We start from the raw sequence: 15,487 nt of genomic DNA, 5'->3' as shown, positions 1-15,487 counted from the left end.
CATCTACCTGGGTTTGGTATGACCTACTCAGGCTATTTAAAAAATTTAAGGGTTATTTTAAAAAATTCAAACAAAGACGAATACGTGACATGACAGAGACTGCACATGGCCCATAAGGCTTAAAATATTTATTATCTGGCCCTTTACAGAAAAGCTTGAGCAAATCCTGGATCTCTTGAGGCAGGATTACAGGAACAGACGTGCACATTTTTGGCTTGTATGGACCGAGAGGTAGGAAGCCCTGCGTGGCTCCCAGTGACCACTGGCCAACTGCTTTTCCTGAGGGGTATATTCTGTGATGCAGTCCGTGAAAAGCCCACACAGTCCCCAAAGCAACTATGGAACCTAAGTGGCCACAAGAATGCAAAAGTGTGCTTAGTGCACGTCCCAGGAATCTGTAGCGCTCTGCCTGTCTTTTGGAGTATCTTGGATAGCACTACTTGCACCAACATTTTAGTAACCCAGGCATCAGTTCAGTCGCTCAGTCATGTCTGACTCTTTGCGACCCCATGAACCACAGCACGCCAGGCCTCCCTGTCCATCACCAACTCCCAGAATCCAACCAAACCCATGTTCATTGTGTCCGTGATGCCATCCAGCCATCTCATCCTCTGTCGTCCCCTTCTCCTCCTGCCCTCAATCTTCCCCAGCATCAGGGTCTTTGCATGGCTAAATGTTCAGTTCAGTTCAGTCGCTCAGTCGTGTTAAAATGTTAAATGTTAATACCCGCCAATCTAATGTTACAGGGACCCCAAATGAACGTTATCAGTCCACTGACAAGGGGCCAGGAATCTCTTTCATGGAACGCCTCTGAGTATTTAGTACTTTGGCTCTCATTGTCATGGACAAATTGGTCCCAGCCTTTCTGCAAGCATTTGGGTCTGAGTATCAATTCAAAACTACTTACTGAGCTACTATGTGCAGAAGCAAGGCATGAGTTGCAAGGGAGTATAAAAGCAGAAGACAAAAATTCCTCAAGGAATCTAGTATCTTTTTAGGGGAAGTGGGGAGAAATCAAACTCATACAGCTATAAAGATACAAGACAGTCCAAGTTTCAAACAATTTTAGAAAAATGTCCTTTACAAATTAGACTGATTTTCTCCTTGTAAATCATTCCATGAAACATTTAGTGAGCCATCAAAAGGTGCTGGGTTTTTTTTGAAGCATAAGCAGTTTCCTTGAAGACCCCACAGATGCTTCATTACAGACAGTTCTGTATCTATACAGAATAGACATTAATAGGTTTCTTCCCATTGCCAGACTGAAGGGTAACCCACCCCTCACTCTCCAGGTGATGGCTTCCTGGATGTGATTTCTCAAAGAACTTCCTATTAATTGTGCAGACATTTTATATACATAATTTAACTACAGAACGTAACTCTGCAGGTCTCTGCACATAATGAGAACTGTGTAAGAGTTCAGTGACCAAAACATGAACCTGACAGATGGTTCAGAGGGAAGCTCCGGAGTCATTTGTCTTGTTTTATGGAAGGCAAAGCATCATCTTAGAGCCGATTCGGTTCATAAGAGAGCATTTAAGTCCCTTCACTTCCTGGAAAAAGGGGTACATCTATGGGGAGAAACTCACATTGCTCTATAGTTTTCTACACTGTTAGTCTTTTATAACGAGAACCATATTCACACAGCAGGAGCTTGGGATGCACACACACTACTGATGTAAGACAGATAACCAATGAGGACCTAGTGTGACACAGCGAACTCCACTCAATATTCTGTGATAACCTTTATGAAAAATGAATCTAAAAACACAATACTGTAAATCAACTACACTCCAATCAACTAAAATATTTAAAAAGATGAGAACTAGATTCATAAATTAGTGGTTTTAAAACTGAAAATACTGGAAGCTTCTCAATTTGCAGGATAGAGAGGAATGAGCTGTACCATGGTCAAGGCCCTTTGCGCTCTATGGTGCCTGGGTAAGATGATGTGAGATCTGTGTAAGACAAGTGGAGGTTAAGATCTTTGCTCCAGTATCTGGGGGAAGAGAAGCGACAGGGACACATCACAACAGTGACAATGAGGGAGAGGGACAAATGGGCTGCTGCCTCGAGGTGGGCAGTCATCTACAAGTCTTCTTTACCATTCCGTTGTTAAAACAAGTAGGTAAGATCTACCATTTCTCTGTCTCAGTGGCATTCTAATCTGAGCACCGAAAGCCTCAGTTCTCCCTGACATACAAGAAAACGACTGTGTCTGAGGCAGGAGCAGAGACGATGCAAGATGGGAGAGAGAAGGGTGGGAGGGACGTGGCCTGTCAGGGCTCCCAGGACCCCACCCTGTCACATAGCAACATAAAAGCTTCTGGAATTAAAAACAAAATTTTCCCCACTGTTCTCAGCAGCCTTTTGTTTTCTCTGAAGTGGGAACACTCAAATGGAGGCTAGGCCAGTGATTATAGTAACACTGACCGAGAACCAATTACAGGCCCAGTACTGTGCTCTGGTGGTGTCAATATTATTAAGACATGGTCCCATAGGAAAATCAAACATACCAATACAAAACCATGTGACAAGTACCTCTTCTAAAAACTCAAAAAGCGCAGAATCTGGCATTTTTTGCAAAATGCAAAACACATCTGGCACCAAGGGTTTCACAGAAGAATAATTATGGCCCTAACTTTTATCATTTGCAGATCACAGACAATTATCACTGAAAACATAGACCATCATTGACTATTATGCTCTCGTTATACACTCTTACGAACATGGAAAATCAACGTGCTTTGTTAATTCCCTGGGAAAACAGAGTAAAAAGCATGACATCCATCCCGATTATCTCAATTTTAGAAACAAGCAGGCGTGTCTGACCCTGGATGGTCAAGCAGAGCCCAACTTACGGATGTGGTTTCATTTCTATGTAGTTCTTGGGGATGAAGCCGTCTTTCCCATTGAGCTCTGCCTTGTACCAGTTCTGATCACATTCCTCATTCAAAACCTGAAAAGAATTCAAACAAGGAGAGAAAACAGTCATTTCCTTTTCACTCTTGGGTGGGAAGCCATGAGGGTGATTATGGTGCCTTTTGGGTTTGTTTGTAAAAGGTGTTCTTTTGGAGTATGATCACGTGGACGTCAAACTTGTGATTTCCAACAAGCCGAGTTATGGAAACTTAAAAAGAGAAGGAGTTGTCTCTGGAAATGAGAAGTTCAGGCTCCTAAAAATCTAGCATTAATGCCTCAGCAGAAAAGGAAAGGGAGGGAAAAATAAAAGGTGAGTTTCTGTGAGGAGATTCTGCAGAGCAGCAAACGCTGACCAGAGAATGAAGGGCAGGGAAGGTGTCGCTGCACAGGCGGGTGGCAAAAGCGCGCGCTGAGGCCGCCCGGGGTCTTCCAGCCGGCTTCCACCACGAGGCCCCACCCCGGCTCTCCCCACACTGTCCCTGGGTTGCCAGAGTGTGGGTCAGCCACCGGCACGCCGCCACCTGCAGGCACCGCTGTGTGCCCTGGTGTGCCAAAAACGCATTTTAATGAAGAAACACGGCAAGTCCTACTTCCCTTATCCTCAAGGGCAGTCAGAGAAGGCTCAAAGCACACCAACCAGCCTAATTAGGGGACAGACCCAGAGACCATACAACTGAGCCACTGCATCCTACAAAGTGAAAACAGACCTAGAAATGTGATGTAATCCAAGGTTACGAGCTAGCGAAGACCACATGGATTTTCAGAACTCAAAGGAAGGTGCTCTCCAATACTTACTTATATGGACAGGTCAGGCCAAGATACTGTTATCTGTAGAGTATTAAAAGAAAAAGAACAGAGCTAGGCACAGTATAAAATCCACTCTCTGAATCCCAGATTTCTAACAAAAGGCAAAAGGTATAAGGCATTTTTAAAAAACTATTAACTTAAAAAGAGAAACTGAAATGTGAGGCCAACTCCACAACACAAACACAGGTAAACGTTGATGAGCTAACTAGTACGGTGGTAGTTAATCTATCCTACGGAGCAAAATTCTAAAAGGAAGCTGGTAAAATTCTTGAAAAAATTATTTATTCATGATGCTGAACAATGCTGGGCTCACTGCCAATTTACAACCTGGGCTGCTTGATGTATATGTAGTACTGGCATTTCAAAGTGAGGTACAACTTTGGAAAGGACAGATGAGGCTGACAGATACCAACAGTGAAGCCGCACTAAAGGTGCTTCCTAGCGACTTCTCTTTTGAAAGGAGGCTGCAGCGGAGGAGTCGTACAAAGCTGGTGCCTACTCGTGATGCTGGCTAACCTGAAGTCCTCAGAGTCAGTCGCTGAGCTGAAGTGCGCAGAAGACAAGGCAGAAAATCTTGCAAGGGCTAATATATGTGATAGCTGGAAAAAAAAAAAAAAACCAGCTACTGGCGAATCCCATCAGACTCAGATGAAAACCTTTTTCTTTCCATTATTTTCCCCTAAATTTTTTTCAAAAACTGTACTGGGAACAGAGAAATCATTCTGTTGCTACCAGGCAAGTATACAGCACCCGCACACCCGCACACCAAAGACAATGGCTGGAGACAGAGGGGCTCCTGAGGCGCTCCCTGCCACAATGACATCAGTGTCTGGCCTTGAGCACCACGGCTAATCCACTCGGATCACAGAAGATTCCAGAGCACGAGAGCAGAGGAGCTTCAGGCCAGGATTCTTGTGTCTACCAAAAAGAAGGGCCAGAAGAAAAATGGGGTCTAGTAATTATCTCATAAAGCATCATGGCCTGTTTGGACCAAAAAACAGAGTAAGGTAAAAAAGGACCGTTTTAATTCGTGACTAATAACCCTGCAGCAAAGGTGCTACATGCCAAGTTTTTGGAACTGTACATTCTTCTTGTCACCTAAGACAGAGGCAAACCTCCCCCTAAAAAAATGCCCACAACCCCAACAACAAAAGAAACTCCAGGCCAACCCCTGGAGTCTCTTTTAGAAACTTTTAGAACTATGGTTTTCTGCAGAACAAAATTAACAAAATTATGTTGTTTAGTATGCTCTTCTCCCAAGAAGGTAGGGAAATATGGAACTAATACGTTGAGATCATCATCATCACTTTGGCTGCGTGGCTTGTGAAATCTCAGTTCCCCAACCAGTGATGAACCTGGCCTCGGCAGTGAAAGCCCAGGATCTCAACCACTGGACCACCAGGGAACTTCCCAACACTTAGATTATTTTTAATGTAATGTTTGAATATGGGAGGCTAAAATTTTAGTTCTCTGGGAACGTTCTAGTATCCAGAATATCGCTTTGCCAGAAAGCCACGGTGCTGCTACGGTGTGCCTCTAAATCTCCATACACGATAAATTAAGCACAGACTGGTTCTGCAGGAGACAGAGCGCAGGAGAAAGGGCCCTGCTAAGCCCGGGTCACAGAGAGTGAGGACCAAGGCTTCCCACCAAGCAGGCACATCAGCTTTCACAACTCAAACCAGGAAAGCCCAGGATGGCATAATTTAAGAGCTGAAAATCAAGTTTAAATGCTTGAAACAGTGAAGGGCATAAATTGACATAAGTGAGTCTAGAGCAGAGCTGAGAAGGGCACCAGGACCAGACGCATCTGTGCCTACAGAGACCGTGCTGAATGTGCTGTGGCTTTAGATGAGGTTCCCACCCCTCCCCGAGTGATCTGCTCAAGCCCAAGCAGAGTTCTGAGAAGGAGCAGACTGCTCCTATCACTACTTCCCCGAAACACAGGCAACTCACCCTTCACTCATTCATGACCTCTTAACAAAAGAGATGATTGAGTTCAACCACCACATTTTCATTCTGGTTTGAAAATTCCAAGGAATGTTTTTAGCTGTTACCCCACAGCTGCATGTTCTATGCCAACCCCCATATTCCCTCGAGTGATGACTTTGTAGCCATCAAAACACTTTGGTTTAACGGAAGCAGACTGATCAAGAGATGAGATTATGAGAGGAGGAAGAGACAAGTTTTAGTGAAGCTTTCATTTGTTCTTCTTCTGGTTGCAAAAAGACTGAAAGTAAGATCACAGCCACAATCAGGAAGAGAACTAAAAGATAAGGAATGGTCTGAGGTTTGCAAAGAAGAATTAAAACTATTGCAGTCTGTTTCATGGAAGGGACACAATGGCTGCTTTTGAGCTGTCGCTAAAGTTAAATTTCTTAACGTGCAAGCTGATAAACCTGGGTATATTCAGCCTGTGAAAATTCACTGAACTGTGCACTTACGATATATAATTTTTCTATATGTATATCATACTTCAACTGAAAGAACTATTTCGGTCAAGAGAACAGTAATATTATAGTCCAATTTACTTGTAAGTAACACACACCCCTAGGGCCTCATTCACCTCCAGTACAAACTTTTCACACCAAAAATACACAGGTGAGCAGAAAAGAACACAGCGAGGCTTCAGAAACCCCCGCCATGATAGCCTGACATCACTAACCTGTGAAAAAATTTAATTCCCGGAAATAAGAACTTTCTTCACAAATGATAACTCAGAGGATTCCACGTTATACTTCTGTATATATATATATATATTTTATTAGTTGCTTTATTAATTGCTTTACAGTGTTGTTAGTTCTGTTGTACAAAGTGAATCAGCTATATGTATACATATATCCCCTCTCTCTTGAACCTCCCTTCCACCCCTTCTATATTATATAATTTTGATAACATGATTCACTGTTGCCCCCACCCCACCCCCAATCTGAGACTATTCTAAAGGCAATACAAATTTCCATTTATACTGCCAACTTAAAGGTTTCCAAATAGTTTAAAAAATAAATAAAAAAAAAAAGCCAAAGGTCAACGATTCAGATCTCAGACCCCTTAGGATACACCTAATGTGACAGGATTTGACAGGCTCACATGGGTTCAAATTTCAACTTCCCCAACAAGGAGCTGTGTGGCCTTGAGCAGACGACCACTTTCAAGATTTTGGTTTCCCATCTATAAAGTGGTGATAAAACCTACCACTGAGAGGGTTTTCAGTGGTAAACGACACTGCATTTCCATACAAATTACAGAAAAAGGGTGTCTTTTAGGGAAAAGGTAGATAAAGTTTGTTTACAGACTGCTGTATTTTGAAATATTGGGGGGGGGGGTGTTTTCTTGCCTGAACATATCCAGTCATTTGTAAATAAACAAAATAACGAAACCATGATTTAAAAAAGACAAAAAAGCCGTGCAGTTCTAGAACAGTACCCATCAAAGCTTTCAATATTCATTCTAACAGCTTGCATGGGGTTCAACACTTCCTCAGGGAAAAATTACCCAAAGTTTTATATCAGTTTGTGAAGCAATGTATAAGAGAGAGCATTTGTACAAAAAAGATAGAAACGATTACATATTTAAGCTCCTTCACCACATAAAAATAAAAATACCAGTACAGCTGGTCCCTGCTTTACAGAAATTCTACATAAGGAAGTGAGGTTTCCCTCACTTCATCTTAAAGATCAACTAATCCCACTCAGGCAACACTGAAATACCGCCCTGACCTGAAGACAAATGTAAAGAGCTATGGCAATCCTACCACATAATTTCAAACACACACACACACGCAGGCTTTTTTAAACGTTATAACCCTAAGAACAACTGTACAGGGCCCTGGCTAGGGTAACAGTACTGGGACAGCCATTTAAAATCAGTTCTCTTCAGCCTGTTACATATTTTATTAGAAACTATTAGGATGCTCTTCAGCTTCTCAGACTCCTTTAGTATGGATGGCTGTGTCGGCCTCAAACTACACTGATTCATTCTGAACACTTTAAGTAAGTGCTTTACGATCACCAGCTCCATCTGCTACAGTTTTTGCTCAACATGAAAAACATCTTGGCTACGCTGCTTGCTCTACCGTGTGCCAAATCATGAAAAACACCCACACTGTAGACGAGTTACTCTGAATTTTAATGATGAGATGATCAACTTAAACGTAGTTTAATAATTAAGGTTCCTGGCCCCACAGAAACCTAAGTTGCTTATGTAAACGCATAGAGCAACAGCCTTCAAAGTCCGGCAGGTCAGTCTCCGTGATGAAAGACTACAACTCTGTAGAGACACAGCGGTACCTTTTGACCCCGTCAAGACGTTGACAGGTAGTGGGCCCTTAAAGACCGGACAGTTGAGAAGAAATGTATATGTATTAAGTTTTAAAGCTCTCTCAATTTTGGCAGATTTATAAAAATGTGTGTAAACACCAAATTATGTTTTATTAAAAGAAAATCTATTCATTTAAAAAAGTATTTATGTAATGATATCACATCAAGGGGGTATTTTTGCTTTATGGTGATGAACTCTTTCAATAGAAGTACAATATCTGTGCCATGAAATGTGTTTTTTGTTCCCTTTGAAATGGATATTTCCAGAAGACTCGTTTCTTTGGGGATCAAGAAGCCCTAAACTCTTTAATTTTTTACATTACTTTCGAGAAAGGATTCTATTTACCAAACTAAAGAAATCCAAAGGGCATTTGTTGATCAACTTTACTTTCTGACCACCAGACACACAGGCATGCTAGGTTTTCCCCAGAAAACCCCCAAACCTTCCACTGGTAAAAATCACTCATCGCTTGTATAATCCCACCTGAATACAACCAGTAACACGGTGCCCTTTCTCCTGTTGCCCAAGAGATGTCTCGCTACCCTCCCTAAGCAGCTGCTACTAACGAGGATCAGTTCAAAAGAGAAATACTGGTGAATCAAGAGGTCAAGTCTCCTACAGGTCCAGGTGTTGTAGTTTAGGGCTGACCAGGTGTGACCTCAATCTATATTTGGTGCTCTGAATCACTTCAAACATCACTGTTTTCCTGTTAAGAAGTCTTAAGGAGCCTCCTATGGGTCCAAGTTATTCTCAGTTTGGCATTCCACTTCTCATAACTTAGCCACCAACTACTTTCTGTCATTCTCACCCACTTCTCTAAATGAACACTTCAGTTTGCCAAGCTAGTCCACTCAGCCACCTCTAAACACAGTCCTCCACGTCCACAGTCTCGCGCCTTCCCTCTTTCCCATCTACTCACACCTCACCCACCGCTGTTTTAGTACTGTGCACCCGAATGCTCTGTCCTCTCCTAAGCTGCAAGCATCCTAAGAGCTTGGCTCCACGCCACTCTCATCTGTGTTCTTCACAATCCTCAGAATGGCATCGAGCATATTCTGAGGAACTGATTTGTATGTGGGGGGTTTGTTCTAAGTAATGCACATGGGATCAGAGCTAGCTGGGCCTGGGGACAAGTGAAAGGGCACCATGTTACATGTTACCATGAAATGCCTTGTGAAACTAACCTCTCTTAAAATGACCCTCAAAAGACTGATCGTCATGAATCTGTTCCCCCCAAGGAAGAGAGGCAAAATAAAGGAAGTAACAGAATTAGGCAATCCATCTTCCTGTAACTTAAGCACCATGTGGAGTACTTCAAAAGGGAGTACCCTAAATTCTTCCCACGATACTACCGCTTCTAACTTTCTCCAAGCTAAAAAAATAGAAGGGTGGGGTGCATAGGCAGGGAAGGGAAATTTCTCCATGACTGATGAAAGGGTATGTCCTAGGTGGACTAGGGAGGGAAGGTCTCTACATACGTCCCAACTGACAGCTCTCAGCATGGGCACTTCCTGGACCAGTAAGATGCCTGGTTCAGCATGCATGTCTGGCTGCTGTTGCTGCTGCTGCTGCTAAGTCGCTTCAGTCGTGTCCGTCTCTGTGTGACCCCAAAGACGGCAGCCCACCAGGCTCCACCGCCCCTGGGATTCTCCAGGCAAGAACACTGAAGTGGGTTGCCATTTCCTCCTCCAATGCATGAAAGTGAAAAGCGAAAGTGAAGTCGCTCAGTTGTGTCCGACTCTTAGCGACCCCATGGACTGCAGCCGAGCAGGCTCCTCCATCCATGGGATTTTCCAGGCAAGAGTACTGGAGTGGGCTAGTGACTTACTTTTGCAGGTTGTTAATTTTATAGCTACAACTCCTCCAGCAAAAGGCTTACAAAGGACAGTAATGAAGATCTTCACCTTTTTCCTTCTTCTGAATGGCAGTCAAGATGATGCACAAAGAAAAATGCCTGCACTCTCTCTCTCACACACAACCATGATCGACTATGTTAAGAGTTCAGGATCACTCCCGCATTTTTTTTTTAAATGAAAGATTTCCTTTATAATATTCACACATGTAGGAGGATGAACAATTAAGAAGACTAACCAAATTATAAGAATAATTATAAGAATAACCAAAAGATTATTTTTCTTTGAGAAATATTTCAGTACTCAAAAAAAAAAAAAAAGGATTGGGTACTCTTAGCAACCTCTCCAGGTTTGGCTGTCATTAAGAAAGTTGCCCATGACATTTTAACAAAACAGGAAGGTCGTTCACACTTATGTAACTATTACTCCACCCAGATGAATCTGGAGGCAGTGAAACCTAAATGCACAGGCAGTACCCCAAAATAAACTCTTTATATGGTACAAGAGTTTCCATTCAAAATAAGTGTCTTCTGTATTTGGCGACTTGCGGAAGACCTATTACTTTGGTATAGCTGACTGCTCAACAGAAGAATGCAATGCTCTCAAGGTGTCAGGATTTCAACCGCGGGGGTTTGGGGCAGTTGGGGTGGGGGTCATGGTGGACAGAGACAAAGATAAATATGAGGGAGTTTCAAGAGAGAAAATGCTGTGCATTTGAAAAACTCAACAATCCTGCCACAGCCTGCCAGGAATGAGACTGCTAAGCCCTGAGCCAGGTGAACTGAGGACACAATGGCCACCCTTCCCTCCCCAGGGAGCTTGGGGTCTGGTGAAACGCCTGTGGCAACACCACGGGGGATGCCAGGAGAGGGGGGATTACGGGTACTACGGCAAGGACTGGTTCAACAGACAATGTCTGAGTTCCAAACACCAAAGGGAAAGACGTAAGTCCAGTTTAGGGGTTACAGGAAAGCTTCCTGGGTGAAGTGTGCTTAGTCACTCAGTCCTGTCCGACTCTTGGTGACCCCAGGTTCCTCTGTCCATGCAATTCTCCAGGCAAGGATACTGGGGTGGGTTGCTGTGCCCTCCTCCAGGGGAGCTTCCCAAGCCGGGGACTGAACCCAGGTCTCCCACGTTGTGGGTGGCTTCTTCACCGTCTGAGTCACCAGGGAAGCCCGGGTGAAGTGTGAGGAAGGTTACATCCCCAGCCCCAACCTCAGGGCGCACTGTGTGCATCCCTGGTTCTGCTCCACTTGCGCAGAACTCTGCGTGGGAGGAACACGGCAGACTTCCCAACTTGCTGTCAGGCAAATGGAGGGCTGGACGGTTCCCTCGGTCCACTTGGCAGCCACTGACCAACAGACTGGTTAAGCTTCCCTAAGTTAGTAAAACCCTTACTAATGGTATCAGAACTCCTAATTGGAAATAACCAAAATAATCACAAAACTTCCTGGCTGAAGATCCCTGGGTTGGGAAGATCCCCTAGAGAAGGGAATGGCTACCCACTCCAGTATTCTTGCCTGCAGAATTCCATGGACAGAGGTGTCTGGTGGGCAACAGTCCATGAGGCTACAGAGAGTCTGACGTGACTGAGCGACTAATACACACACACGGCTAACTCTTTAATGATATATATTTAGCTACCATCCTTGTTCATTAACGGAAGGCTGTCAACTTTAGGCTAAATCCTACAACTCTCTCCTCAAAAAACACTAAACAAAATAAACAAAGCCTCTCAAGCCAGGGGAACAGCAGTCACCTGTTTTCTAATGACAGGCAAACCTGCTCAGGTTCATCAGCTCTACACTCTATGATCTAACTCACTTCCTGTTGCTTCAGCAAAAAAAAAGGCAGGAGTTTCCCAAAAAGTCCTTTTCTGCCCCAAATTAATGACAACAGAGTTTATTAAGTTTTACTCAGGCTTATTGATCCAAGATGTGAACTAAATAGGGTCTATTGATTAATAGTCATTGTGGGACCCAAGAGCCACCCCACAGAATCTAATAGAAAAAAAAGGCATCAGTCACTGAGCTTAATCACTGGCAACTGCATGAGAATCTGCTGCTGCTGCTAAGTCGCTTCAGTCGTGTCCGATTCTGTGCGACCCCAGAGACGGCAGGCCACCAGGCTCCCCCGTCCCTGGGATTCTCCAGGCAAGAACACTGGAGTGGGTTGCCATTTCCTTCTCCAGTGCATGAAAGTGAAAAGTGAAAGTGAAGTCGCTCAGTCATCTCCGACTCCTAGCGACCCTGTGGACTGCAGCCCACCAGGCTCCTCCTCCCATGGGATTTTCCAGGCAAGAGTACTGGAGTGGGTTGCCATTGCCTTCTCCAGCATGAGAATCTATGACTCCGCAAATCTCAAGGCCAGGGGTCTTTACACCTAGGGTGCTACCATTCCGAACCAAAAAAACCTAGTTCCAAAAGCATTTTCCACTTCTGAAGCAGCTAATCCAGCTCCATGGCAGGAGAGTCCGTAATCCCATGAGAGACAGAGGGACTGGGCGAGCATGTTGAGTCCCCACCCCATTGCCAGGGTGGAGGTGATGCAGGCAATTAAACAGGTAAGTACAAATACTAAACTGAAAATGTGGATTCGTGCTGTGTTAAGTGTAGGATTAGGGAGCAGAAAAGACAGGGACCTCCTTTAGTCTGGGAGGGAGGGGGCATGTGGGCACAGAGTAATATTTGAGGGGACACCCAAAGAGCTGCCTATGAGTAGTCCAGGCAGAAAGCTCCAGTGAGAAAATCAGGGAGCTCAAAGTGCTCAGAAGCCACTGAAGAGTGGCAGTCAGGTTTGCCTTTTTCAAACATTCCAATGTGAGAATGAAGTGGAGGGAAAACCAGGTGAGACCCACCCTAGCTGCCAGGTGGAAGATGCCAGCACTGGGACTGCAGTGGGAAAGTGAGGTGCAGGGAAGCAGACAGAGTCAGGATACCTAGAGGTGGAATCAAAAGAGCTTGGTGGGTAGATGGGACTCAGTGGGCTCCCTCTTGGCCATCGATTCTCTTTTTCTCTCTGTAAAGCACTTTAGAAAAACAGCTATATAGAGCTGCTGGTGAATATCCTTCTTTTAGCGTCCTCATGAGTAAAGCCTAACTGCAAAGGCAGACGGTGCTCCTGAGCCTCTCCAGGTCCAGTGGACACTCTCCCTCACCTCTCTGTGCCCTGTATGGACCTGCCACGGCTCTCTGGTTCCCCAATGGGGAGGCCCGCGGAAGGCGGCTTCCTACTGGGGACTCTGTGGGCGGCCTCGGCCCCCCCCAGCTAAGCGTTCAGCCCTCTCAGCTCAGTCGCCTCCTCCTCCAGGCTTTGGTAGCGCCTCCCCCTTCCTGCAAGCTACTGTCTTCTTTCTCCAAGCCTCAAGATGGTAACCCGCTTTCCAGCTCTGGGTACCGCACCATCCCCTGTGGTTTCCAGAGAAACCCTGCCCATACCTTTCTTGTAAACGGTCTCATTAATAAAATCTCTTCAGGTTAGCCCATTTAGGTCTGTCATGTGTTTCCTACCAGGACCCTGGCTGAGATTCCCCTCAAATCAGTTCTATTCATCCTTTGGAACGGATTAAGGAGATATTTCATCACATAAAGTGACAGTTAAGGGCAAACAGATAACAGAAGTATTCCAAATTCTACTAACTACTTGGGAGAAGAAAACTTAAAAGACTCTTGAGGTCCACCATTCTTAAGCCGTTAAATAATTCTGTCTACTATTAAAGTAGTTACAGGGAACTAAGAAAGGTGACGAAGCAATGAAGACCTAGATCTGTAATCCGGCGAACGCTAGGCGGTCCTGATGAGTTAGCTGCAGCTGCTGTCCTCTTTGAATTGCACTCTGGTCCATGTTTGAGCACGTACTACACTGACAGCTTTGTGCTAGGAAGCTGCGATGGGATCTGGGGGTGGGGGAAGAGACACAGTCCTACCTTTGGAAGTGTTTACAGCTAAGGGAGCTATGCATGTAGATAATAAGGGAATAAGTAGAAATTGGGATAAGGGAAATGGCTGGTTTTAAGCTGACTATGGAATTCATGGGAGAAGGCAATGGCACCCCACTCCAGTACTCTTGCCTGGAAAATCCCATGGACAGAGGAGCCTGGTAGGCTGTAGTCCATGGGGTCGCTAAGAGTCAGACATGACTGAAGCAACTTAGCAGCAGCAGCATAGAATTCACAGCTACATGTTTCCAAATGAGCTGCTTGGTTGATGTAGAAAAAATTCAGTTCATGTCTGGAGGAACTAGAAAAATGGCAACTTCAAATAGTCCAGGAATAGAGAAAGAACTTAAAGGCAGAGCAACTCAGAGTAGGTAAGAAGGTGTGGTAAAACAAGGCCATTGTCCCTTTTATATTTTAATTGGGTTCAAAAAAGGAGGGAGTTGCTGTTAAGTCACACAGCTGGTATCCTCTCTCTGCCAGGCTACAAAGTACCCTCCTGCGAAACGGAGCGGTCACATGTTTAAGCGACCAACAGGCACTGTGGATGGCTGGATGGGGCTCAATGGCGTGGAGCTGCCTCTCAGGTAATCTCCAGGGCGAGGCTACTCCACTGCCCCTCCTCACTGTCTCCACCACTCTGCTCAAGTGCCACCAGGAAGGCTGAAGAGTCTTGTAGCCCAGAAACCTTCAAGGCTGGAGTATCATGTGGGCCTGCCTGGGGTAACTAGATCAAGTGGTCTATTCCAATCTTCTGTCACTCAGAGATTTGACAGACTACCCACTTCCTCTACTTTTGGATGACTGGATTGGCAAAGATGAAAACAAGTTAATATTCAGTGATGATGACCGGCTGTTCCTGTGGGAGTATAAAAAGGTGTATGGTTTCACTGAAAAGAATTTAGCCTTAAGTATCAAAGATCTGAATTTTCATACCTATTAACCCAGTAAAGCCCAGCCATTCTTAGGACTCTATTCTAATCAAATAATCAAGATGTACTGTGTTAAGACTCAGGCAGCAGACAATTATGAGTGTTCATTTTGAGTCAGCGTCTGTGCTCAGTCCTGGGGAGACCACAAGATGGAAATGATCCTTCCTTACAAGGAGCTAAGAGCAGGGAAGCGAAGGGAACCATGTAACTTAAGGAATCACAGGTTATGATGGAAAGTTCAGAGTGCTCCAGATGTCAGTGCACCTTGGGGAGACCTAATTGAATCACACATAGAGGTGGCAAGGAAAGCTCACCTGGGCAGTAACATTTCAACTGGAAACCCTAAGTACCAGCAGGTCTTAGCCAGGTTTAGAGGTGGGAATGGAGGACACGAGTGAGAGACAGCAGAAATATTCCAAGCAGAGGGACAAGCACACGTAGAGGCTCTTGGGTGGGAAGGGGTTTAGTATGGTCTGGAATGGAAATAACAGATCCAAAGGAGTTTTGTGAAAAGTAGAGGCTTGGAGGCTAGAGAGAAAGGGAACTGGCTAAACTGTGCAGGGCTCTAAAGAGTAGAGTAAGGATCCTGGGAGAGCAGAGACTGAACCTGCTCTTGAGTATGATGATTCTGGTTTCTGTGTGGCACAGAGATCTGGGAGGGATGCAAAGTGGCAGCAGAAAGACCACTTAATTAAGGGGCTACTGCAGTAAGCCAGGCC

General features: G+C 44.7%; 1 protein-coding gene across 1 annotated transcript in view; it reads right to left on the bottom strand.

The window, feature by feature from the left end:
* Positions 1-15,487, bottom strand: part of GRB2 (growth factor receptor bound protein 2) — a 66,129-nt gene that overhangs the window by 9,049 nt on the left and 41,593 nt on the right. Inside the window, exon 3 of the mRNA XM_027518745.1 lies at positions 2,862-2,959. Within this exon, the coding sequence (XP_027374546.1) occupies positions 2,862-2,959 (98 nt within the window). The remainder of the gene's footprint in view (positions 1-2,861; positions 2,960-15,487) is intronic.

This window comes from Bos indicus x Bos taurus, chromosome 19 (assembly GCF_003369695.1).
Source record: "Bos indicus x Bos taurus breed Angus x Brahman F1 hybrid chromosome 19, Bos_hybrid_MaternalHap_v2.0, whole genome shotgun sequence".
Lineage (NCBI taxonomy): Eukaryota > Metazoa > Chordata > Mammalia > Artiodactyla > Bovidae > Bos > Bos indicus x Bos taurus.
This window is presented reverse-complemented; position numbering and strand designations above follow the sequence as displayed.